This window comes from Melospiza melodia, chromosome 5, assembly GCF_035770615.1.
Source record: "Melospiza melodia melodia isolate bMelMel2 chromosome 5, bMelMel2.pri, whole genome shotgun sequence".
NCBI classification, from domain to species: Eukaryota; Metazoa; Chordata; class Aves; order Passeriformes; family Passerellidae; genus Melospiza; species Melospiza melodia.
Window position 1 is genome coordinate 38148253 of NC_086198.1, and position 23605 is coordinate 38171857.

At 40.0% G+C, this 23605-nt stretch overlaps 2 protein-coding genes across 11 annotated transcripts in view; one reads left to right on the forward strand and one right to left on the reverse strand.

Annotated features, from left to right (window-relative positions):
• JADE1 (jade family PHD finger 1) overlaps positions 1-3848 on the forward strand; it is a 74244-nt gene extending 70396 nt beyond the window's left edge. For 7 of the 8 annotated variants that reach the window (XM_063157104.1, XM_063157102.1, XM_063157099.1 and 4 more), the window contains exon 11: positions 435-3848. In XM_063157104.1, the coding sequence (XP_063013174.1) occupies positions 435-1342 (908 nt within the window). In that variant the 3' untranslated portion in view covers positions 1343-3848. The remainder of the gene's footprint in view (positions 1-434) is intronic. The other variant, XM_063157106.1, reaches the window with a different exon arrangement.
• Positions 3849-6282: 2434 nt separating this feature from the next.
• SCLT1 (sodium channel and clathrin linker 1) overlaps positions 6283-23605 on the reverse strand; it is a 30185-nt gene continuing 12862 nt past the window's right edge. Inside the window, exons 12-22 of one of the 3 annotated variants that reach the window (XM_063157109.1) lie at positions 23355-23446; positions 22583-22760; positions 21536-21634; positions 20994-21065; positions 20258-20332; positions 19625-19770; positions 19141-19333; positions 17570-17766; positions 9497-9575; positions 8326-8421; positions 6283-6543 (exon numbers count right to left, since the gene is read on the reverse strand). In XM_063157109.1, coding sequence (XP_063013179.1) covers positions 6475-6543; positions 8326-8421; positions 9497-9575; positions 17570-17766; positions 19141-19333; positions 19625-19770; positions 20258-20332; positions 20994-21065; positions 21536-21634; positions 22583-22760; positions 23355-23446 — 1296 coding nt within the window. In that variant the 3' untranslated portion in view covers positions 6283-6474. Of the gene's footprint in view, positions 6544-8246; positions 8422-9496; positions 9576-17569; positions 17767-19140; positions 19334-19624; positions 19771-20257; positions 20333-20993; positions 21066-21535; positions 21635-22582; positions 22761-23354; positions 23447-23605 lie in introns of those variants that run through there. The other 2 variants (XM_063157108.1, XM_063157107.1) reach the window with 2 other exon arrangements.

The following is a 23605-nucleotide window of genomic DNA, read 5'->3' on the forward strand; positions in this document are numbered from 1 at the left end:
AAGGTTTGCTTACAGGCTGTGAAGGACAAGCAGGGCCTCATTTGTTCTCATTTCATTCCCCAGAAAGATGAATACCTTCAAAATTCCTGCAGTGGCCAGATTATCCTTGAACTATTGAGTAACTAATAAACCATATTTGAGATAGCATCAGGGAGATCCACTTGCTGTTTACTTTTTGCCTCTGTCTCTGAGGACAGAGGAGTGTTAGGACTTGTGTTTGCTACAAGTGTAATTAGGAGCAGGTACAGGAAGATAAAACCATGACATAGCCACAGAGCTGTGACCTAAAAGTACAGGACAGGCAGCCAAATACCCATTTCTGATGTGAACACGTCAGGCATGAGGAGCAGAGTTAAAACAGGTACACTTCAAACTGGTGTTTATCTCCACAGCTGTGGGATTGCTTGACTTGAACTTATTTTGCTTCCATGCAGGTGTGCCTTCCTCCTTCTCCTCCATGGAAAGCACGGTGCTGTTCAACAGCCCGTCGCTGGGCCCCGACGCGCCCAAGATCGAGGACCTGAAGTGGCATTCTGCGTTCTTCAGGAAGCAGATGGGCACTTCTCTGGCCCACTCCTTGAAGAAACCCCACAAGAGGGACAGGGTAAGAGACAGGTCTGGCAATGACAGCAAATCCCTGCTGGCACAGCCCAGCCCTAGGGAAGGAGGTGCAGCTCCAGGCAGCTTTTTCAGTTTTGACAAGCCCTTGGCCGAGACGCGGGTCGGGTCAGCACAGCAGAAGAACGGCATGGTTCTAGCGGAGCACAGGAAGAGAAGGGACAACCGCCCACAGTGCGAGGGGGCCAAGGCAGAGCTGAAGGAAAAGACTCCTAAACACAACCACAAACCCCTGAGACCCACGGAACTCTCTCAGAGGCAACTGGAAAACAAAAGGGCTGTCAACCACTCGGGTGGGAGGTCAGCAGCGCCTGGCACTCGGAGGGATATAGTGCCTAAATGTAACGGGGGTCTGGTCAAAGTGAACTCCAATCAGACAGTAGTTAAAGTGCCTACCACGCCCACGAGCCCGGGGAAAAACTGGGGCGGATTCCGAATTCCAAAGAAGGGGGAGAGGCAGCAGCAGGGGGAGAGCCTGGAGGAGGCCTGCCGCCAGAACTCGGGCTACCCCTACCTGGGCAGCGTGGGCAGAGTTGCAGCCAAGGAGAGGACAAAGAGCAAGTTAAAGCCTGACAGCGAGAACGATGGCTACGTCCCCGACGCCGAAATGAGCGACTCGGAGCCCGAAGTGGCTGAGAAGAAGTGCAGGCAGCAGAGGCTCAGCCCCAGCAGCAGCATGGGCAGGAGGACGGACATCATTCGCAGGAGCATCCTGGCCACCTGACTGCACACAGGGTGGGGACACCAGAGTCACACTGCCTGCAAGCCAACTCCACCTTACCCATCGGTGGGAGAGAGGAGCATCCTTAGAGCTACAGACTGACAGAATGGAAGCCTATTTTTCCTGAGTTGTATAAGTATGTTTACATGCACTTAAAGCTGTTTTAAGCTCTTTGATTTTGTTTTGTGTTTTTGTTTTGTTTTTTTTCCTCTCTCTGCCCCATCCACACCCCCTCACCCTTCCCATTTCTGTGAGAAGGTTGAATCTCCCTAATTTGCAACTTTCTTGAGTAAGCAGAAGAGTGACATTGCTACTAAAACAGGAGTTGGGATGCACACAACTCACAAAAATCTTTTACAAGGGGCTGGGGGAGGGCAGAAGGAATCAGGCTGCATTCATCCCTTCTAGCTAAAAGGCACTGAAAATTTTACTCCCTCCCCCTGACTTCTGGAAAAGCACAAGCTCTTAATTTAACTCGTGCGTATTGAATGGAAGATGGTTGTTAGACCATCCTGCACTGCACTGGTAAGTCCCATGACAAATGCTCCCCATCCCTGGGCAGGGGCTGCTCTCTCTCCTCTCTTTGCAGAATGTGTTCTGTTGTGTTCAGTTGGAGCACGGGTGGCAGCTCAAACCCCTCCCTATGCTCCAGAGTTTACATGTCAATGATGACCAGGCACAGCCAGTTGTTGCACTGGAGGAGGAAGAGGAGGAGGAAGGGACAGGGCAGGGCTTGAGATGGGGACTGACACAAAGGATGTTCCCAAAGGGCTCAGTTCTGAGCAAGGGGCAGGTCTGGGGGTTCCAGCACTCCATGGAATAACCTGTCACCCATGGTCAGGCATCTGCCTTAGGGAGTGTGATGACAATTCCTGACAGAAATTTTCTATGGCACTAAGCAGGAGGATTTCCCAAAGGCCACCACAGATGCACTAATGATATGTACTGGGAGAGTCAGGCTTATGACACTAAAAGGTTGCTTTAAATGGACACAAATATATATTTTTAAATAGAATAAAACTCAAAGGCAATACATTGTGATTAGCTCTTTACAGTCAAGCAAAGAATAAACTATTTCATTCTATGATGGATTAGATTTGATGGAAAAGGGAACTTGTATTCTGACTGTGTACTTTTTTAATAATTGCAAGTGGCAATAATGAGTAAGCTGTGAGCAATAACATGAACAGGTTGTGAGGATACTGTTGTTTTGTACTGAGTGCACACACTGCAGTGGAGCATTAAGAGCCTGTCCATTCTGGAATTTTTCATAGATGTAGGAGAGGTATGTACTGGTGAAAAAGCAGCAGCAGCAATGTGTTAAAGACAGGCATAAAGAACCTCCTTCTCCTCCCCTTTCCCACTCCCAGCCTGCTGTTATGGCATCCACTCACCATGGAATGCCTGACCCTTGCCTCCCCAGGAGGGAGCACTGACAACACAGAATTCCTCTGCCATAGGACTGAGGATTCAATTAGAAAGTAAAAAAGGCTTAACACCCTATCTTGCTATGCAAGTTAATGTTATCAATTAAATATTTCACCAGAATGCATCCCTCTTTTAAAACTCTGAAGTCTTAACCTTTTGAGCAAGGGGAATTTTATGTAAGATAATACACTTTCAAAATCCTGTTGCTGGTCCCAAGTCCCAAGAATAAAAGACATGATTTACAGAGGTGAAAGTCAGGCAGGGCACTGGTGACTGAGGTTACATAGCCATGTCTTCAAAGTATAAATAGCAGACAGAGAAAAGGTAAAAGCCAGTAAGTTCTACTCAACATCCAGCAACATTCTCCAGACAGGCACTGGTATTTTCTGTAAGAAAGAAGCTCATGACCACACAGGAATTGTCAAGCCATAGATGGAATAGCCTAAATTTGGATTCTGAGTAAACCTTTAACCTCACCCCCTGGACAGAGGTACCTTGTTAATTTGCACTATATGATGATACTTGTGTTGTGCAGAGTGAATGCCTTAGCTGCTGTGTCCCCTGGCACTGAGGGCAGGAAGCTTTGGGAGGTTTCCAGTGGAGCTGACCCCAAACCAAAAAGGCTGTGGTACGAGCAGCTCTGTAGGTTCCTTTTGTCCCTGTGCTTAGCCCTCAGCAGGAGGTGCTGCAGGTACTGCAGTGACAAACCCACCCCTGTGTTTTACTGGGATTTGCTGGATTTCTGTTTCCAAGTGTGACCTTTCCTTGTGCTGACTGACCAAGAGATCTTTGATATGATCCGTGTGTTCTGTCCAACCGTAGGCTAGCTGAACGTCTGTAGAGTTGCCTGGAATGCCATTTGTTAGGTTATAAACTCACACAGATCTAAATGAAGGGTTCATGTTGTGTACAAATCTTGATTTCAGAAGTTTGAGACAATTGTGATGACATTTGTAAAACTTGTACAGATTTTTCACTATGTGCCTAGCTTTGGTGTCCATTCAGCTGAAATTAATTAAAAAAAAAAAGGTGCATGAAGAGAAACAGAAATAAAAAAATATATGTAGAGATGACTATTTTATATTACATGGCCCAATCCTGTATTTATTTTCTCCCTTTTTTGAAGTATTTCTAAAGACCTAGTTGAAACAGCTGTATTTTTTGTTAAAATATTCAGTAGAATTGTGCCTTTTGTCTGTATGTGAATAAATGCTGTACATTTTTGCAGTATCCTTGGCAGCAGTGGTTTAGACCTCCCTGCATTTGTATTTGGGTTCTTACAAAAACACTTCACTGCAATGGTCTGAACAGCTTTCATGGATTAGTACAGGTATCACCATGCACATTGCAGCTGCAAGATTTTGTAAATTTTTAAGGTTTTTAAGGTTTTTTTTGTTACTGACAGTTGTGCCCATCCCATCAGCAGCACACTGAGTGGTTTTCCCCCTGGCATCCTCACAGAGATGCTGCTTACCTCAAATGATTTACATTTGTAGACAGAGGATGTCCTTGCACAGTCCATGATCTCTGTACTTGTTCCACTGGAAAAGGAACCTGAGGTTTGAACCTGTGGATCTTTGGGATAATCAGGCTGAAAGTTCATCCACACTCTGAACTGGCTGGGGTCATGCATTATTGAGGGAACATTTTCTTGTACAGCAGGATTTCCAGATGAGGATTGCTTTAAATTCCAGGTGCAGAAACATGGAATGGACTTGGTGCTGAGCAAGAAAAGGCTGTGAAAGGACACTCTGAGCAATCCATCTTGAAAAAAAACAGATCTCCCAATTTAGGAGCAGCTTCCTCTAGCCACCTCAGGGAAATAAAGGAGGTGTTGGGTGTGTGATCAGCTCTATGTCACCACATTCCTCTCTGTGACCAGGACAGAAATCTTTTCCTTTGCTGTGTCATCTGCTGGAATTGCTCTGCTGCCCCTGGCTTTGTGTCACCCCTGCAGTTCCTGTTCTGGCAAACAGCCACCAGGCAGGAGCTGCACCCCAAGGTGAAATGAATATTCCCATAATTAACATGGAAGCCTGCAGGTGCCCTTCTGGGCCTCCAGGAACAAATACCCAAATCCTGAGGAGTGCCTGCCCCTTCCAGCCGGGTTTCACTTCACAGCCAGAGCCTGCCTTTGAGCAGTGAAGGGGATTAATGGCTCACACAAAATCTTCCAGGTGGCCTGTCATCATCTCAGCTGTGCATTATGCAAATGGAAACAAGGTGCCTGCCACTTGCCTGCCTCTGTATCACTCTGCTGATGGATGAAAACCTCACCCAAACAGACACTTGGAGCGTCTGAAAAATGTATCCATGTTGTTTTGGAGAATCTTCCACATCTTTTAACCAAAATTGAGATTTAGAGATTGCAGTGGATACAGGCATCTATCAAGAAGAAAGAGCAACCACTCTAGGAACTAGTGGCATTCCCTGCAGCAAGCAGGAATTGTTTCTGAGGGTGGATCCATCTTGCAGGCTCTACCTGAACAGCCAAGATTTCAGGAGGCTGCACAAAGTCTTGTTTCCACAGGGGGGATCTGCTCAACTCTGTCCTCTGAAATGCAAACATGGTGAAGGTCCACTGCCATGGACACAAATGAGACATTTCCATCAAGTACTACCCAGCAGCTGAATGAGAGGTCAGAAACCAGAACTGCACTCTTCACATTGAAGTGGAAGGACAAGCAATTATGTCAGTCAAGGCCAAGATGTGAGCACTTCAAAATCAGTGCAACACCTATCAAATACTTGTACTATATGCCAAAAGAGAAAATGGACTTTGGCTGTAATTGTATAATGATAGCTATGACCTGTCTCAACTATCAAAAATCCCCATGTACAAGAGGATTCCCACATCTTGGCATCTGTACAGCTGAAACCCACTATTGCAAAGGGCATAAGGGCTGGGTGACTTCACCCTGGTGCAAATTGAAGTAAGAGAATGGAATTTCCCAGATACGTCCAAACCAAGGGAGCAGACCAACAGAAAAGCAAGGAATTGTAAAAGAATTATGAAATTAATAGTACATTAAGAAGAAAAAGCACAACTGTAGGAAGATGACAGAGCTTAGGAATGAGCTGAGTAGCCACAGCAGCATTTTCATTATCACCTGCACCTTAGGGCAATCAAACCAAACCAAACTGAATTCTTTACACTGGAAGGCAACAGAGGCATCGTGCAGCTCAAACACTGGACCAACCAAAGAGCAACTCTGGCACTCAAACACTGACCAACCAGAGAGCAACTCTGGCACTCATGCTGTAATGAGTCTAATTATAATTCACAAAGGATCTTCAAACTGTTCCCAAGTTACCTGCACTATACAGAACAATTAAAAAGATACTGACTGCACATGAGCAAAGTCAAGATGAATTTCAACAGAAGTGTTATGTACTCCCTGTACACAATCTTGTCACAGTTGGAGCTACTGGATTTTAGACCAAAAACCCTGAATGTGCCACAGCACTGTGCCAGATTTTTTCATTTGCTACATTAAAGGACTTGAATGACAACATTTTGCAGACTTCTTCCAATCTTTATTGTCCATACAGAGACAGGATCTTCATCCACTCCTTTTCTTACCAGAATTTGTTTTACAAGCCTTGCTGTGCTTTTGACTGTAGTGCTCCAATATGAAGTTTCTCCAGCAACCCTCCTAACTCCCAACATGAGTGGGTGTTGATAAAGGAATGATAAAAACATGTGTTTAAATAGTTTCCAGATCCAGATCCTTCAGGGAAGCAGCTTTTTTATTCTGTGTAGTTAGCAGGCTGAGCTGTAATGAAACAGAAGCAGGTGATAGCTTCATAATAATTCTTTGTAGGATCAAAGTAAGAGTAACAGTAGAACTTCCATAATGAATGTGTCATGAAGGAGGGGGAACAAGCACAGGCAGTGTGAATTTGGGATAAACAGCAGAATTTACAATGTACTCTGTAGATGACTACTGCTTTTGTCTTGTTTCAGACCCCAGAGAATACAAGATGATAGGTAGCAGGAACTCACTTTAAAAGACACCTACAGGATAGGTGTTTTAAATTTGTGCAAACATTGTCTTGTATGTTTTATCTTTCTTACTGAGTCACTATTACTTCAGAATAAGCTAAGATTTACAGTCAGTGAACTGACCACAATACAAGTGTAATTTCTAGGCTCCCTCCTAGTCCAGCTCTGTATCTGATACAATTTTACAGTGAAGGTGGATAATGTAGTGAAAACACACAATGAAGAAAGCAGCCCTCAGCCTGCAGGTTAGGAATAGAGAGAATAATTGCTCTGATGGAATTCACATGTGAACATTCAGCCCTCTGGGGCCTAGGAGAGAATAAATACCCAGACTCAGAAGAGGGGACATTCTTGCAGCACTACTGGAGACCTTGAGCAGGGACAGTGCCAGTATGTGTTTTTTTGGGGGTGGAGAGAAAAAGGAAGGGGCTTGGCACAGCAGTTCTGAAGTCTGGCAACAGCATTTGGGCTGCACAACATCAAATCTCTTTGTTATCCTTGAGAGAAACCTGGTGAGGAACAGCTAATTACCAATGTTTCCAGGAACAGCAAGACCTCTTCCTCTGTGGGCACCAAGGCCAGGAGTTTATTCCCTTGAAATGTGACATAAGGATGTTTGGGATTTTATGGGAAGACAGCATCTTAGAAGCATTAGAGCTAAACAGACCCACATAACAAACAGGAGGTTAAAAAAAAATAAAAATTCATCTTTCAGAGCAAATCTTTAGCAGCTGAATAGACCTTGTCATGACAGAGAGCATTTAGAGCCAGGACCCACAGCTTATGTTATGACAGCTTGGCAGCTATGCCCATTTATTCACTGCTGTTGAGAAAAAAAATGCCATTTGTCCTAACTGAGCAATTTAGGTCAGCCAAACATCTCTCCTCTCTGCAGCTCACATGGGGTCACCCACATTAACAAGCTGTAATTTACAAATGGTTTTCCTAAATCACTGTAAAAAAAAAGCAGGAGGCAGAAAAACCATCTTTACTTAATAGGAGGCCAACTTGAGTAATGAACTTCCTTGGCACAAAAACTGAACTCAGTGTATAAACCACTGTGGGATTTGCTTCAAGTTGTACAGCTGAAACACTATGGAAAAACTGAATACCAAGAGGGATCCACTCTCTCTCCTTTACCTCTCCAATGGCCTGGAAAGAAACAAGCATTTCCTACTCTGTCTGCACAATTTTTACCACTGCAGGAGCTGCTGCAGCTGTTGCACACAGCCAGTGGTAACTGTAGTGGGTGCACCCCAGCAAACAGGAGCTACAGTTATTTAAAGTTTTTTTTTGTCTTTGCTAACTTGCCATGTACACCTTCATTCACACATTTTGAACCTTGCAGGTTTCATTCTTATCAAATTCCACAAACAAACCTAAGCTGTCAAATCAACATCCTGTCAGAAGGTGACATGTCCAAAATCCAAGCTTGTTAAAGTCGTGTTGGTAATAATGCTCATGAGTGATCACCTCTGCCTCAGGAATGATGCACGGTGAGTACTTTTGCACATTCCAAGTGCCTGGATAAGACTTTTTGTGGGCTGGGTACCTGCTGGGATGCTGTGGCTGCTCTCTGTTCTGCCTGGCTCAGCCGCCTCTGCAGCCTGTCGATGTATTCCCGATACTCCATCATCAGTGTCTCATCCTGTGGAAACACAATCTCTCATCACACTGCCAAGTTCTTTTTCACTGAAGCCACTCATTCACTGGATAAAGTAGCAAAAAGAAGCTTAGCACAAGAGGAATGTCAGAAGTGGAACTGTTTTTCCCTTACAATAAAAGCCTGAGGACAAACTGCTGAGACATTATACAGAATTTCCAGCTCAAATGTGACATCATCTGACTTTTCCAATCAATCAATCATCAGGGGAACTTTTACTCATTTCACCACCTTGAAGCAAGATGGATTAAGGCTAACATTTTAATTCTGGCTATTTAATCCATGCAACTTTACAAAGTAAATGTTTTAGCTGTTTAGCTCAGAAGAAAGAGGAATACAGTAGATAATACAAATGGAATGATAAACCTGCTACAGATCTCCTCTCTTCCCTTCAAAGGGTCAGTAAAAAGCCTTTCTTAAACAGCCTTTACTCACTTCTCATATCATTTTTGTCCTCTAAATAACACAGCACTACAAAAAAAAAAAAAAAAAAAAAAAAAACAAGAGAGAAGGACTTATCCTGGATAGAACTGGATGTTATCCCAGATTTATAAGGCTGACAGGAAAGCCCTTTCCTAAAGTGCCCATTAATTATTGAACAATGCACATTCCAAAACAGCCCTTCATCTTTAATGAATAATGCTTTTAGCTATATTCATATATGGACACAGAATGTAAATTCTCCATACACACAGCATGTGGAGAACTTGGTATCTGAATGTGCCACATTATCCATAATCCCTGTGTGCCTGGGATTCACAGGCAGAAGTCCAGAAACATTTCCTGAAATTTGTCCAGAATTGCTAGATCAGTCACTTAGACAGAAAGATGATTTCCTCTTTCACTTCTGTGATTTGAGAGTAAAGTTCATTTGTCCTCCTGCCATTGGAACACGTCAGTCAGCAAGAACACAGTGAGGCTTCCCAACTGTTACTGCCTATCCCTGTCAAAAATCCTTAATTTTCTCTAAGCCATCAACATAACTCACCTAAATAGGTTTCTGCTAAGATCTTAAGTGTATGCACACTGAAAGTAGCTGTCACATCAGTCATTATCTTACCTCAGTTACCTTCTCATTTGCTATTTCCAGCTGGGAAATGAGCTCCTGGCTACGGAGTTTTTGTTGACGCAGCTCACTTCTGGGAATCACAAGAAAAGATGCTGATTGGCAAACAGAGGTACTTCAGTTATTGGAATGTCATTTCATAGATAGTTCCCTGAATTGTGGAGGCTTGTGGTGGGTTTTAATTGCAGGGTTACTCTTGAACCACCCATTTCAAAAGCAGCACACAGCACTTCTTCATGCTGTGCATTCAAAAGTGTAATGGCAGAGGAACAAGATGCATTTGTTGGAATCAGCAAGACTTTGTCAAGAGCACTTGACATTTTACAGGGGTTTTTTCCCCTGTTTATTGAGTCTTATTTTGGAGGCATGCTATCTAGTATGCAATAAATATAAGCTACATTTTGCACAGTAAGTTCAATATTGAGATTAACATTCTAATTAGTGTTCCATAACCAGACCTCAGTGTAGGCATTTTTAAAGGTGCTTTGAAGTACCTAAAAATAAATCATTCTATGCTTTTGAGACAGACAACAATGTGACACTTAGTGAGGAAAAGGAAAATACCACCTACTTCAAAGCAGTCTTTTTACTTTTATACTGAATGAATTTTAGTGATCTTCAGTTTACACAGTATTGAAGACAAAAACATCTGGGTTATGACAGACAATCTCTGAGCTAGTGCCTAAGGGAAACAGTTACAGCCTTCTATGAGGACAAGAAGAAGGATGACTAAAGACACAACTCCAGTAATTTTGGCCAGGGAAAGATGCAAACATAAGTGAGCTGTTCTAACCTCTGACCAGTCTCTACCACCTCACCTGTTGCTCAGACTGCATGGGAAGCTAAAGCCTTTATTCTTTTTGAGGGAATGGAGGTACGGCAGCAGATACTTTAACCTCAGGTTTTCACCTTAAAGTCTGCTATTTTAATGATGGTACTTGGTTCTCAACAATGATTTGCTTTTATAAACTTTTAAACTTAGTACTTTGTAAAAGTTTGAAAACTGATACATGGCATTTGAAATACAAGGTTGCAATATATGTGTAACATAATGTCACCACTACAGCTGGTAAGGAATTTCCACTCACCTGTTCTCAACCCACCATCTCAATCTCTTTCACCAGTCCCAAAAAATATCACAAGAGCTTCAACAACTTTGAACTTAGAAATGAAAGTCCATAGGCAGATACTTCAAGGTTGTTAAACAGTTAAAACCACATCTATAGGTTATACCTGTTATCACATGTGAGCACTTGATATAAAAGTAAGAATTAAGATTGCAGGATCAAGTGCTAGTATGTAACACTGTTTTTGTAATTTGTCCTCTGTAATTAGTACCAAGCATCAAATGAGGCATTTTCAATATAGGAGACCAATTTTTAGATGTCCTAAAAATTGTGAGTTACTGAAAGGAGCCTGTCTCCTGTGCTTGTGCTGAGGTGTGGAATTAGCATGCTTAGCAGCACAGACCATAAACAGAGTTTACAGGCTCATACACAGCTGTGATCAAGAAATTATTTTTATAATGAGATCACACTGAACACGTATTTAAAAGGAAACAGTTTAACCTTGTAAGCATCAGGACATGTGATGGCTATTGAGCCAGACAGTTGATTCATTCTGAGTGTTAGCCCTCCCCCAAACACAACTTATGAGACCTCAATATTAGAATTGAGCAATAACCCCAACTGCTGGATAATTACAGCAGCCCCCACTGCACATTGTGCTAAGTGAGTAGGAAACAAAAGGTGAGCTTGCAGCACTTCAGCAGACGGGTGATAAATCCACCAGCTGCAGCAAGTGCTTTCTGCAAAGCTCTCATGACAAATATAGCATGTGCCAGCTGTTTTTTTGGTTGAATTATACTATAATATGCTTCAGTTACTCTTAGTAATTATGAATTTTGTATCCTGCCAGTACCTGCAGCTGTCTCTCATCCTGGTAAGATTTTTTTTCTTTAATTAACATCTTAAAATAAGCAGCTATGGCTGCCAAACATTGCACAAGTGCAGCCAAGAATAATGTTTCAGAAAAAGAGGCAACTTCCTCATCTCAAGATGCCATGCAATTCACTCCCTGTACTAAGGAGAAAGCATTCATGGCTAACACTTCATATATTGCCACCAAAAAAGGTCATTCCTCAGAGGCAGACTATTTTCAATCACAGAAAAGATAAAAACAGAGAACTCCAAACCCCACACATGCCTACTGATGAGTCAGGGACTCCAGCTATGACAAAGAAATGTGTCAGAGGCAAAAACTGGAACAAAGACACCCAAAATAGCTGCAGTCAGATGGCTTAAGCTAAGCAAAGTCTTTAAATATAAAAACAATATAGCAAGGATTCCCTTTTGTTAAGTACTGACAATTATCATGCAAGTGACTATTAAGGAAATTAAGCCATTCTGTATAGTTACTCAAATTAATGGGTTTATGCTACAAGTGTTTTTTATCCCCCTCCCCTCCCCAAAAGTTATATCTTGCTACTACACAATAATGGCAGATGAATAAGATTATTAATTTGTTTGATCACATTGTATATTGTTACTGCATTTTATTACTTCTGTAGTTAAGAGTTCAGATTTTAAAGCTCCTCAAATGCAATGTTTCATGGAAGCAAACCTACACCCTGTATAGTTTAAGCCAATGTTTATAAATTGTTTCACGCACTGTTTTTTAGAGAAACAGACCTGTGTACACCTATTTCTACCCCTATTCAAGGTGAACTGAGCAGTCATCCATGTGTCTGACAGGCCAAAGCAATATCCATGGCAAGTTGAGAGAACTGTCAGTTTCCTGTCAGGTTTTTAACTTAGGGGATTGACCTTTCTCCCTGTCTGCAGTTGTCCAGATCTAGCCCACTTGAAGGGCATTCTGGGATGGTTCAGGCATTGGATTCAATAGAAAACTTTGTTTATCCATGTGAATCTTATTGCTCCAACCAGAATCATGTTCAACAAAAATAAGCTCCTGGTGTTGGCCACTGCTGCAGAGTCTGGCAAGGGTTTATCTGCTTACCTGCAAAATTCTCTATTTACCCCAAATTTTCATTCTCAGGGTAAGGACATAAAAAGCTACAAAAAATACTGATATTGCAAAAAATAAATGCCAATGAGATGGCAGATATGATTAACCATCTTTTGCATTTGTGCATTTATGTACAGACCTGTAAAGGTGGGCTTTACAGAACAAATCAATCATCTTCCCTTATGTTTAAAACTTGCAAAGTCTGTCACTTCATTTTATTTGAGCAGATGCTGGCAGACTGAATTACCCTGGTTTTGCCTGAATTCTGCTGTCAGAACTGTCTCTTTCAACCCTTCCCACTCTACCCTCTGTTCTGCTGTTACTGAGTTTATTTCCTTCCAATTTACAAATTTCCTAAACATCCCTTTGGTATTGTTGATTCCACTTCCTATGTGCTGTGTCATTTCTTCTTCTCAGCTGAAGTCTGAAGAGCTACAGAACTTCACAGGGATGCTGTAAAGCAACAAGAGCAGTCTCATCCAGATGTGGCCAGATGTGGAACCATTCTTCTGGATTATAGTGCTTCACTCAATGCAAGAGCCTTTAAAATCTTGTGTATGCTTTCCTCACTTCTTTCAAAGGTAAATTCTTTCAAATGAAGACAAGAAAAGTAAAAAGCACTTGGCATTGAGTTTTTTACCATGGCTGTCAAAGGCAGATCACCTTAAATTTTTGGGACATTCCCACTGAGAGCCTAAAGCTTTATAATTGGAAGCTCTGCACCCTGTAGGTCAGCAATAACAGCAACAGGGATTGTTTCTAGTTCTTATCAAATTCAACAGCCATTTGTGGAGAAGTGTCACTGGAGATCAAAATGGCTTTTTCAACACTAAGTCTGATTTGGTTATTTGGATTACATGGACAAAAATCCACATATACAGGACCAGGGGAAAGAATCAGTTAATCTGATTAACATAAAATACTTAAATTATTCACCAAGACTTAAAAGCTCTTTTCATGTCATGAAAGAAGTTTAACAGTTTTATAAAATTTCTATACTTCTGTTTTCCAATTAAATTCCTATAAAGAATATGAAGGATGACTTTTTTTTACAACTTTTTACAATGATCACTCACTTTATACTATTTTACTACTATTTTATAATTGAAAGCATTTGCTGGCTAAGTTCACTTCAGTACATATTAGCAGTCCAAGTACATTTACCATGGATGCAATCAGGGGTCAGAGCAGTTTGGTTTCTGACTCTGCCAGAGCAGGCACTGTGGGAATAAAGGGAATAAACTTGGCAGTGACTTGTTGGCCATGCTGCCAAGAGAAAAGTTTGTATCTGGAATGATGACCTGTGTGACAAGGAGCAGTGACCTCCTTAGACACCTTCAGGGTTGACTGGGACAATGAAAGTGAAGCAAAAGTGGCTCCTTGCCCTTCTGCAAGGTGAAGATGAGGTCTGTTACCCAGAAATTCTCCTTAAGATGCATGCAGCAGGTTAGGATGCTCAGAGGCAAGAAAGCTTCTCATAAATGAAGACTGTAATACACTTGTATGAAGGAAATGTAAATGTAATTTAGTCTACAAGTACTCAGTACACTGCCTCCAGTTTCAGCCCTGGATCTGAATTCCAAGTTCAGTTTTATCAGCAACAGTTCCATGTTTAACTTGAATGAGACCCAAAGGTCCAGAAAAGCACAGTATAATTTTCAGTGAAGCTTGGAAGGATCAATTTACTTATGAACACTTCTATCTACAGTTTTTTCACTGATCCACTAGATTCTTAGGTTGTTTACATAATATGCTCTACCATTACAGTTTGCAAAATTTACTTTTACTTCTTAATTTTTTTTTCAGATCAAAAACCTAACATTCACTAGTGCTGCTTCATTCTTTAGAATTATTTAATGCTTCCTTTGTGCATATGGATTACACCTCACCAACAAAACCCTGCAGACCTAGAACATGACAAATGAGCAGCACAGAATGTGGAAAAGTTAGCAGCTGCTGCTGGTCAGTTTAATAAAAAGCCAAAAATGCTTCAGACACCTTCACATGGGAAATGAAAGCAATGAGGACGGGACTGGAAAACCACCCTGACTTTGAGGCAAAGGAATGGGAAACACCTACACCAACAAATGGGACACTGAGTCAGTGTTTATGGGAGCTGCACTACCAGCAGCCTCCTGGTGCAATGCAATCCTAAATGCTTCCCCCACACACATGGAGAGGACTTGGTTAGGAAGTTTATAACTTCCTAAAAAACCACTCAGCTATAAAACACATTAGCATGCTGCAAGAGTAATGATTCTTGTTAAAAACTGTATTTTTGTTAAAAAATTGAATTGTGCTAGATGTCACCAACACACCCTCTGCATTTGCTCACCTATTTACAGGGATCCTTTGTTCCTTTGGACCCCACCACAAGGCTTGGTGAGAACATTTCCTGCATTAGCCTCAAGAGACCTTTCAAACACAGCATTTAATTAACAATAGATTAATTAATCCATTACCAGTATCAGTCTTATTTTGTGTTCTTAATGAAATTTCCCCGATAAATGCATTTGCTGCAAAATTATTCTGCTTTTTAAATAATCAGCAACTTGATTTTAGTTCCCAACACAGTAAGAAGCTACTTGCTGTTCTGTACCTGCAGTCAAAATGTTATTGTGATAGATGAAAAGAAATATGATAATTATACATTTATAGTATAAGCAAGGACTGTTGTGCTGAATAATTACTACAATGTAAATTCTGGAGCTGATTTTCATACCAACTGCATTCTGCACTACATTGCTGAGTGTCTGGCATATAGGGTGAAAAAACAAGCTGGCTTTAAAATTTCCAGATAATACTGATAAGGGTCAGTCAGACTACTTGTCACCATGATATCAGAGCATCAGTGCACAGATTTAACATCAAATTCCAGAAACCTTCCTGTTTCTGTTGCCAGCTTCCTTGCCAGGTAGAGCAAATGCCTAACAAAGACTTTTATTTCTAGTTTGTCCATTATGAAAAGGCATAACACACAAAACCATATCATAAAGTAACTGACTTAGCTTTTAGATTTGCACCAAAATACCTACTGAAGTCACATAAATAGGGACATTTTCAAGATTTATTACCCACTTTTCATCCAGGTTCACAAAGCAGACTTCCTTGTATTTTCTATGTCAGCATTTTGCTGCAGATAAATAAGGTCTAAATCTTTTGGTCTGCTGTAACAACATTTTAACACTGAACAGTAAAGATTTTAGAGGGAAAACAGCTATATCACAGATAACTTTAATTATTTTGGAAGTCTGCAGTTTTCTCCTTTTAAGTGGAACTTGCTGAACCACATCCAGGATGTAGTGATGAACCCAGATGCTCAGCTGTGAAGTTTTGTATTTTGATTCACAGAAAATAAACTACAAGTTTGAGAGCTGAAATTTACCTTAGCATGAAAGATTGCAAAATGATTTTCTTCTCCAGTTACTGCATTTGCAAAAGAAGCTAAAAAAGTATCAGTAAGAGCCAGGTAATTACATAGAGTGAAGCTACACCACTAGAACTGTCAGTGAATCGGCTCCCAGTGTCTCACAAACAGGCTCAATGCTCTTGTCTTCTGAAAGAGGCTTTTCCCTTTCCTAAAGAACTGTTTAATAATAACCTTTGCAAAATGCAGGATGTTTTAGTGGAAAGTAAAGCCAGCCTGTACCTGAACAGATAAGGTTAAAAGCCCCCTGTAACTGTTTGCTTAGGGAAGGAAAAGATGAGCATGTATTTCACTGCAAAGGTGGATATCCAGGTTAACAGTAGTGGCAAAGTAGATTTTCCTGGCTTGTGTTTAGAGCTGGGTTTTAATTCCACTCACACCACTGGAATTCTGACAGCCAAGCTATGCTTCAGGAACTGTAACTACAGAAATTGCATGGGGTACTGGAAATATGAGTGAAGCTGAGAATATGTAAAGTATTACATTAATAATAAAACATGAAAAAACCCCAGGACTACCCCAAAGGAAAGGAAAGGTAGAATTCACAGGTTCCCAGTTTTAATAGGGAAAAGCTTAGCTTCCATGTTAACATGATAGCAAAGCAACTTCTAAAATCACTCTCAGCAAAGAACCACATGAGTGAATCACTTTAAGTGATTAAAGGGCTGCTTCAAATTTATCAAGTTAACAGAGATACACAACCTGAATTCTTCTTCTCAAATCTACTGAAAGGTAATGCAGTGTTATATTCCTTTCTAACTACTTTAATTTTAAAGAAATTACACTAATGAAATAAGGCTTCCTATTTTAGCAGTTATTGCGGACCAGTGTGTCAACCTCCTCCAAGTTTTAAGCACTTTTGAAGAAGAGGAGATCTTGAGGACATAAACTTCTCTGCAGTTCTATAAAAACACCAGGCTGATTTAATCTCAAATTAATAGCCTACTTGAGCTAACTGACAGCATTTCCTGAGCCTAGAAATGAAGCACAGGGGACACTTGCAAAACTGAAAATATTCTTGTATTCTGCACTGCAAAATACAAGCATCAGCTTAGAAATATGGATGAATTAAGAGCAAAGTTATGCAAATTATATTATGTATAAGTTATACAAATGCACAGTTTATATTGTATTTTTTCCTTAGGAGAATCACACAACCCATTTTAATCTTCATTTATAACAGCAACTGTTCAGTAGAGCACATTAGATGTACATTCCAAGAGGTTTTTGTCCAGTTTATTTTAGAAGTCTGGAGATTCACTCCACAACTGATGTTATGGCTTTTCTGAAGAGGTACAGAAGTTCTCATAATCTAAAGTTAAAATTGTCTAAATTGAATGTGCTGTATCTTAAAGGAGAAAAATGAAAAGTAATATATTCCATTTGCTTTTTGTCATTACAAAACCTTACACATTATCTACAAGATAATGAAACAATTAAAGTTTTTCTTCAGTGCTGACTTCAGAGAGCATCACAGTTTAGATCACTTTGTTTGGATGCAAGCACATCTTTGAGTCTGGATGATTTGCTCTTTATGGGTTTTCACCGCAAGTTTTTCACCCCAAACAGCACCTGACCCACCTTTTGCAGAAGGAGAACAAAACTGCACTTACTTCAGCTTACTGATCCTGGCTTCTGCAGTTTCAGTGAGGTTCTTTGTTTCTTCTTTCCACCTGTTTGTTGCTTTCTGCTGAGCTACCAGGAGACGTCTGAGCTCAGTGCTGGACTTGTGGCTGGTGTCCTCCAGCTCCCTGAGCCGAGCTTCGTACCCGTGTTCTTTCACTGCATGCTCATGCTCCATTGTGCTTATCTGAAAAAACCCCACAAATCCAGCACAATCAAATCTCTCACTCTTCACCTTTTTTTTATATTTGTTTTACAATGCCTGAGTTAAATTTATAAATATTTGTTGAAAGTGTATAAGATACAATAATTAAACTTCTAATTATATACTCAGAGCTAGGTGTTCCCAAAGCCAATTTAAGCAAATAGGACAACTGACAATAAAGGATAATGAGCTGTGTATGCTTATTTTTGTAAGTAATCTTTATTCTTCTCCCTTGTGTTTCCTCCACAGAAACAAGTTGGTTCTTTTTCATCTAGCTAAATGTGTTAGGAGTTTCATAACTGCATCTGCAACCCTTTGTACATTAGAGGGAAATGAAATCAAGCAGTGAATCTTATCTGTGACTGTAATGGAAGCCTGCCTGATTAAAAATGAGACAGACAAAGATTTAGTATATGCTTTCTGTGCTTCACATCCACCACCTCTCTGCTATAAGATCCTCATCCTTTGTTTAAGCAAAGGGTTCTGGACTTGTACAAGAGTCCCTGCTCAATTTCACAGCTTGCTTTATCTTGTAGTGCAAAGTGGAAGCCAGATTTGAGCTGGTCCCCACTCACACCTTGCAAAACTGCTTGCTGAGGGTTGTCTTCATTGCTCCAGATCCTCAGATGCCTTTCTTTGGTATCTTTACACTGCAGAGGGGAAAGGAGCAGCTTTCAGAAAGCACATCAAGGAGGAAAGCTGTTCCTCCATCCAGGAGCCACAGGCACCCTGAATCTGTTAAGGTTATTACTGATTCCTTATCCCACCTGCAGCCTGCTCAGCATTTAATGGAAAATATTCAAAAAGAACATTAACACTGTTTTTTTTTTGTTGTTTTTTTTTTTTTTTTTTTTTTTTTTTTTTGCAGCTAAGCATAGAGAACAATTTCCTCTGCCCAGGAAATAAGAAACAGTGCTTGAGAGCCACACTGTTAAATTATTTATTAGTTACACACTGTCCTGTCAACATGGTGGACACACAAGTAGAGGAACACTGTGGGCAAAAAGTCAGACAGACAAAGATTTCTGACACATTAGAGACAATAAATAAACAAAGATTGGGAATTGCATTATTTAATCTATTCATTGCTTATTTAAAGCAAGGAACATTTGGGATTTTCTTATCAAGGAGAATTTAATACACATTAAAAAACAATTTAATTAGCAGAGATTGAGTTCCCCCATGGATTCTGAGGACACACAGTGCAACAATAAAATACTTTTTAGCAGCAACCAGGATGCATCTGGAAACTCTCAATCTTAGTTTAAACATTATATGTTCTTTTCCTTAAAACTGCTGCCTTACTAAGCAAATATCAGCCTTGCATTTCAAAGAAAAAACCAAAAACAACCATACCTTGATTTTAGCTTTTTTTTGAGCCTCCACTGCCAGTTTTCTCAAACCCTCCATTTCATTGTGCAATTGTTCATTCTCCTGCTGAAGTTTCAGTCTTTGTTCACTGACAAAGGAACTCTTTTCTCTTTCTGAATCCAGAGTGCTTTGCAATTTACTGATAACTTCCTGGCAACGGGATTTCTCTTCCTCAGAGCTAAAAGAGAAGGAAAGTCTGGCTGCAACTGAAGAACTGAACAACTCCTGAACCAGAGAATGAAAGAAATAGACTGGGAGCTATCAACAAATCAGCAAAGAATGTTATCATGATGATGAAATTGATAAAATCAATCTTAGTTTCACAATTGTGGTATCTTAATACTATGTCTGCTACTGAATGAAAGGATTTGACAAAGCCCTAACAACACACATTGAAAAGTTCAAATAGTCCAAGTGGTTTCCACTGCTTTCTCTTCTTACTTCTGTAAACATCTGTAACATCACTTACTTCATTTCCAGCTGTTTCAGTTTATTTTGTGTCACCTGCAGACCCCGCTGCAGGTCATCCTTGGCAGCTTCTGCAAGTAAATACTTCTGATGCAGCTGCTCCAACTTCCTGCTGTCAGATTCGTGCTCTCTGTGCTCCCTGTAAATCTGAAGAGCCAACTCACATGTCAGTTTACTCCTCATTGCATCCTCTTTTCCCATGATTTAAAATTAAACTGTATTTCTAACATTGTTGCTGCCACTTGAAAAAGAGGAAAGATTCCAATGATCTGATCAGACATTTATTTTGTATTCTGTCCATTGATCTTAACTGAAATATCTACCAGCATTCTTTTGGTTATGCTAAACATCTCTTTTACTTTTTACACTTTTCAAAGAACTTTCTTTTTCAGTTTGGTGTTGCTGCTTTAAAAGACCTTCTGGATTAAAAAAAAAAAATAAAATTTCTGGATTAAAAAAAAAAAAAAAGAATACAAACAACCTTAAAGTAAATACATGAAAATTTATAAGAACATTTACTCAAAAATAAAATAAGAAATTAAGGGAGAAATATATTAAAAATGGAAAAAAAATCTATGTATTTTTCCTTCTGTAAAGAGATCTTAAATGTGATGTAAAAATACAATTGCCTTACCTTTTCAAGTTCTTCTTCCACTGCTCTCTTTTCTCTAATGGCTCGTTCAATTTGACTTTGTTTTTCTGCACATTCCTTTTCATAGAAGTAATTTTGAAATAAGATTTAAAAAATCAAAATAAAAACTCAAGAAGTGCTGAAGCCAAACATCACCCAGTGTAAATGCAGTTCTTGCTGCTGCCATGGATGCATTTGATTTTGTTTACCTGCTCATTAATTTCTCTATAGCATCACTCAATATACAGACCAAGACACATCAAATGAAACCTTTTAAAAATAAATTTAATGCATAAATAGGTGCCTAAGCACTGAATTCTTCTGGTCACCTGCATAATTTATTACAAGTTGCTGGTCCATTCAGAAATAGGATGTCTGTGATCCACAGACTTTCTGTTAGGATACTTTCTCAGCTTTCATATCAGCTTTCCTTTCTACACATACAAGATAAGCATGGAAGGCTGAGTTCATCTCTCTGAAAGAAACAGGGATACTTCAGAAGTGCCATCACATGGGAAATATTTTCTAGAGCACAGATCTCACTGTCAAAATGCCAGTGAATTCATCTCTGGAGACATGCAGGATGTAATGTGTACAGCAATAGGGGACTGTCCTACACAATTACTCATTATTGACCTAAAATACTAAATTCTAGTGGAAGTATTTGATCAGCAAAAGTCTTAGTTAAAGTCTTAGAATGTTTTGCTACTGAAAATATTTTTATCACTCAACTCCATACCATCTGAAGAGCTGAAACTTCTTCTGTCAGCCGAGAAAGCTGCATGTTACATTGCTTCTTTGCAGTGTCTACCTGGGACCAAAATAAAACTCCAAAATTAGTCTCACTAACTTCTTTTCCATCTTGCTTTTTGACATATAGATGTAGTATAAAGGTGGTGCATGTATCTAAAGCATGGAAATAGCCGAGACAGCAATAACTGACAGCTCTTATGACATAAATGTTAGAAGAATGATCATTATCACTCCTTACTACTTTAATTGAGGGTGTTTAGGAGACAAAAAAGCACAAATGAAGACACCACAAGTGCCATTCACATCTTCACAGTGCAGCCTTCTCCAAGCCAGTGTCTGCAGAGACACCAACACTTTTGCTTCTTGTTTAGAACATGTCTGGACAATAAATGTTGAAGAGGATGGTGCTATCACCATGCTGCCTTGCCACTGATATTATCCAAACTCTTGTGAGAAAACTGCTTGTGATGACCATGCACCAGAGGAAAACCAAAAAATCTTCCCATCTTTCTGAACATCAGAACTTACTTCCTTTCTAATTCTTGCAGCAGTATTTTCTGCAAGTTGAGACATTTCATCCTGCAGTTTTTTGATCTCTTCTTCCTTTTGTTTCTCCCCAAAGAGTGCCTAAAAGAAAAACAACAAAATGAAAAAGCACTGATATTTCAGTGTGATACTAAGAGCATCAAGAGAAAAACACACATTGCTCAAAAAACATTTTCTTTTCCCTTTTACTTTTTACACTGAGGCTCAGTAACACTGACACTGAAAACATGTGGCACTAAATGCACATTCTTGTAAATCAGAACCACACAAAGCATTAGTGTCAGTAGATGCCTTTTTCTTTTGGGACTTGGAGATTTTGGCTGAGCATGGAATTATACAGAAGAAAGCACAAGAACCCAGAGCAAAATTTCCACTTCAGTCTCCTGCAGAGCAAGGAGAAAACAATTTGAAACACAAAGTGTTAACATATATGTATATTAATGTGCATGTTTTTTAATCTGTTCATTAACTGAACATGATTTTTTTTTCTTATGTTCATTGAATTTTCTTCCCAGTTTGAAAAATTCAGGATGTTTAAGCCAGAGGAGTAAATTAAGAATTGTCTGCTTGGTTTTGGCTGCTTAAGCCTTGTTTTCATATCAATATTTTTGGCACAAACGTTTTTCTGTGATAGTTTAACCACACATTGTATACAAAAGTTTCTTTTAAGGCCCTCCAATGTCTAGGTTTCTTTGTTGATGACTCTGTACTTTCCTTGTTTCCTGTGTCTTGTCTTTAACAGTTATAAATTCATAACAGAACCTTCCTTTTTTTCCCTGACACCAGTACTGGATAAGAAACCCTGAACTCTTGTCAAAAAGTTTGGAAGATTCATATTTAGGTACAGTGTTATCACTTAGATGACCTTGATCCAGGCACTCAACATATGCTCTGAGGTTTGTACTGTATGACAAATCTGAGTGATGAGTGGTCACACCCCAGTTTGCTCTCTGAGCATGACTAATTTTAATGAAAGCAGCTAGCTTGTGTATTCTAAATACCCTAATTTCTAGGAAACACCTGACTTACCTGACTTTTTTGCAGGTTAGCTTCTTCCAAGAGCTGTATGCAATCTTGGACTTTGGCAACAGCATCATATGTCTCACTTTCTAGATTGGCAGACTTGGCCTGAAGCTCTGTGATCTGTTCCTCCAGGGCTACTTTTTCTGTTCTCAGCTGTTCAGCATCTTGAACAGCCACACACAATCTACAAGACAGCAGAAATTTAACAATGTGATGGTCAATCAGGACACTGATCCATTCAAACTGAGCTATTAGTAAGTATCTATTCATAAATTGCCCAAATTGCATTGTTTTCTGCTTGTTTTTGGACAGAGTGTTTTGAGTTTGGTGATCAATCAAGTCCTGGAAAGAAACAGAATTATAGGAGTTAACTCAGATATCTAATCTCAGAAGATCCTTTGAAGAATCCCAGTGATATCCTGGGATACATCACTGAAAATGTTCTATATTAAACCAGAACAGAACAGCCCCAGAAGAAATAAAGTTTTCCTCTGTGGAGGAAACTGAATAACTGGATGTGGGCAATGAAGTTGCAGCTACAGTTTTAGAGAAAGAAAGCCACTGGTAATTTCACAACAGCTCAGGAATTCTCATTGTTTAATTATGATTGTCAGTATTGGCAGGCATGAGAAGGGACAAGAGAGCCTCAGAAGGATTATCTTTGTTACTTCCTAACATGTTTGCCACAAAACATGCAAGGACAGACAACCCCTCTATTTTTGTAGGGTATAAATTTTTGCATGTATCCTGTTAGTAACACACAAGGAGCTCTCTTTACCTTATTTCCAGCTGTTTTATGTTGGACTGCATTTGCTGCAAGCGTTTGTCAGATGCTGTTTCTCTCTCCTGGGCAGACATCCTGTCTTCTTCCTGGAAAGAATGAAAGTATTACTCAGTCCTGATCTGAGCTGAACAAAATAAAGATATGATCACATAAAACACGCTAGATAACAACTTGCAGTTCATTTAACATCAGCATTCAGAAAATGACTGCCCACTCAGTTGCAACAGAAATTCCTTTCTTAGAAT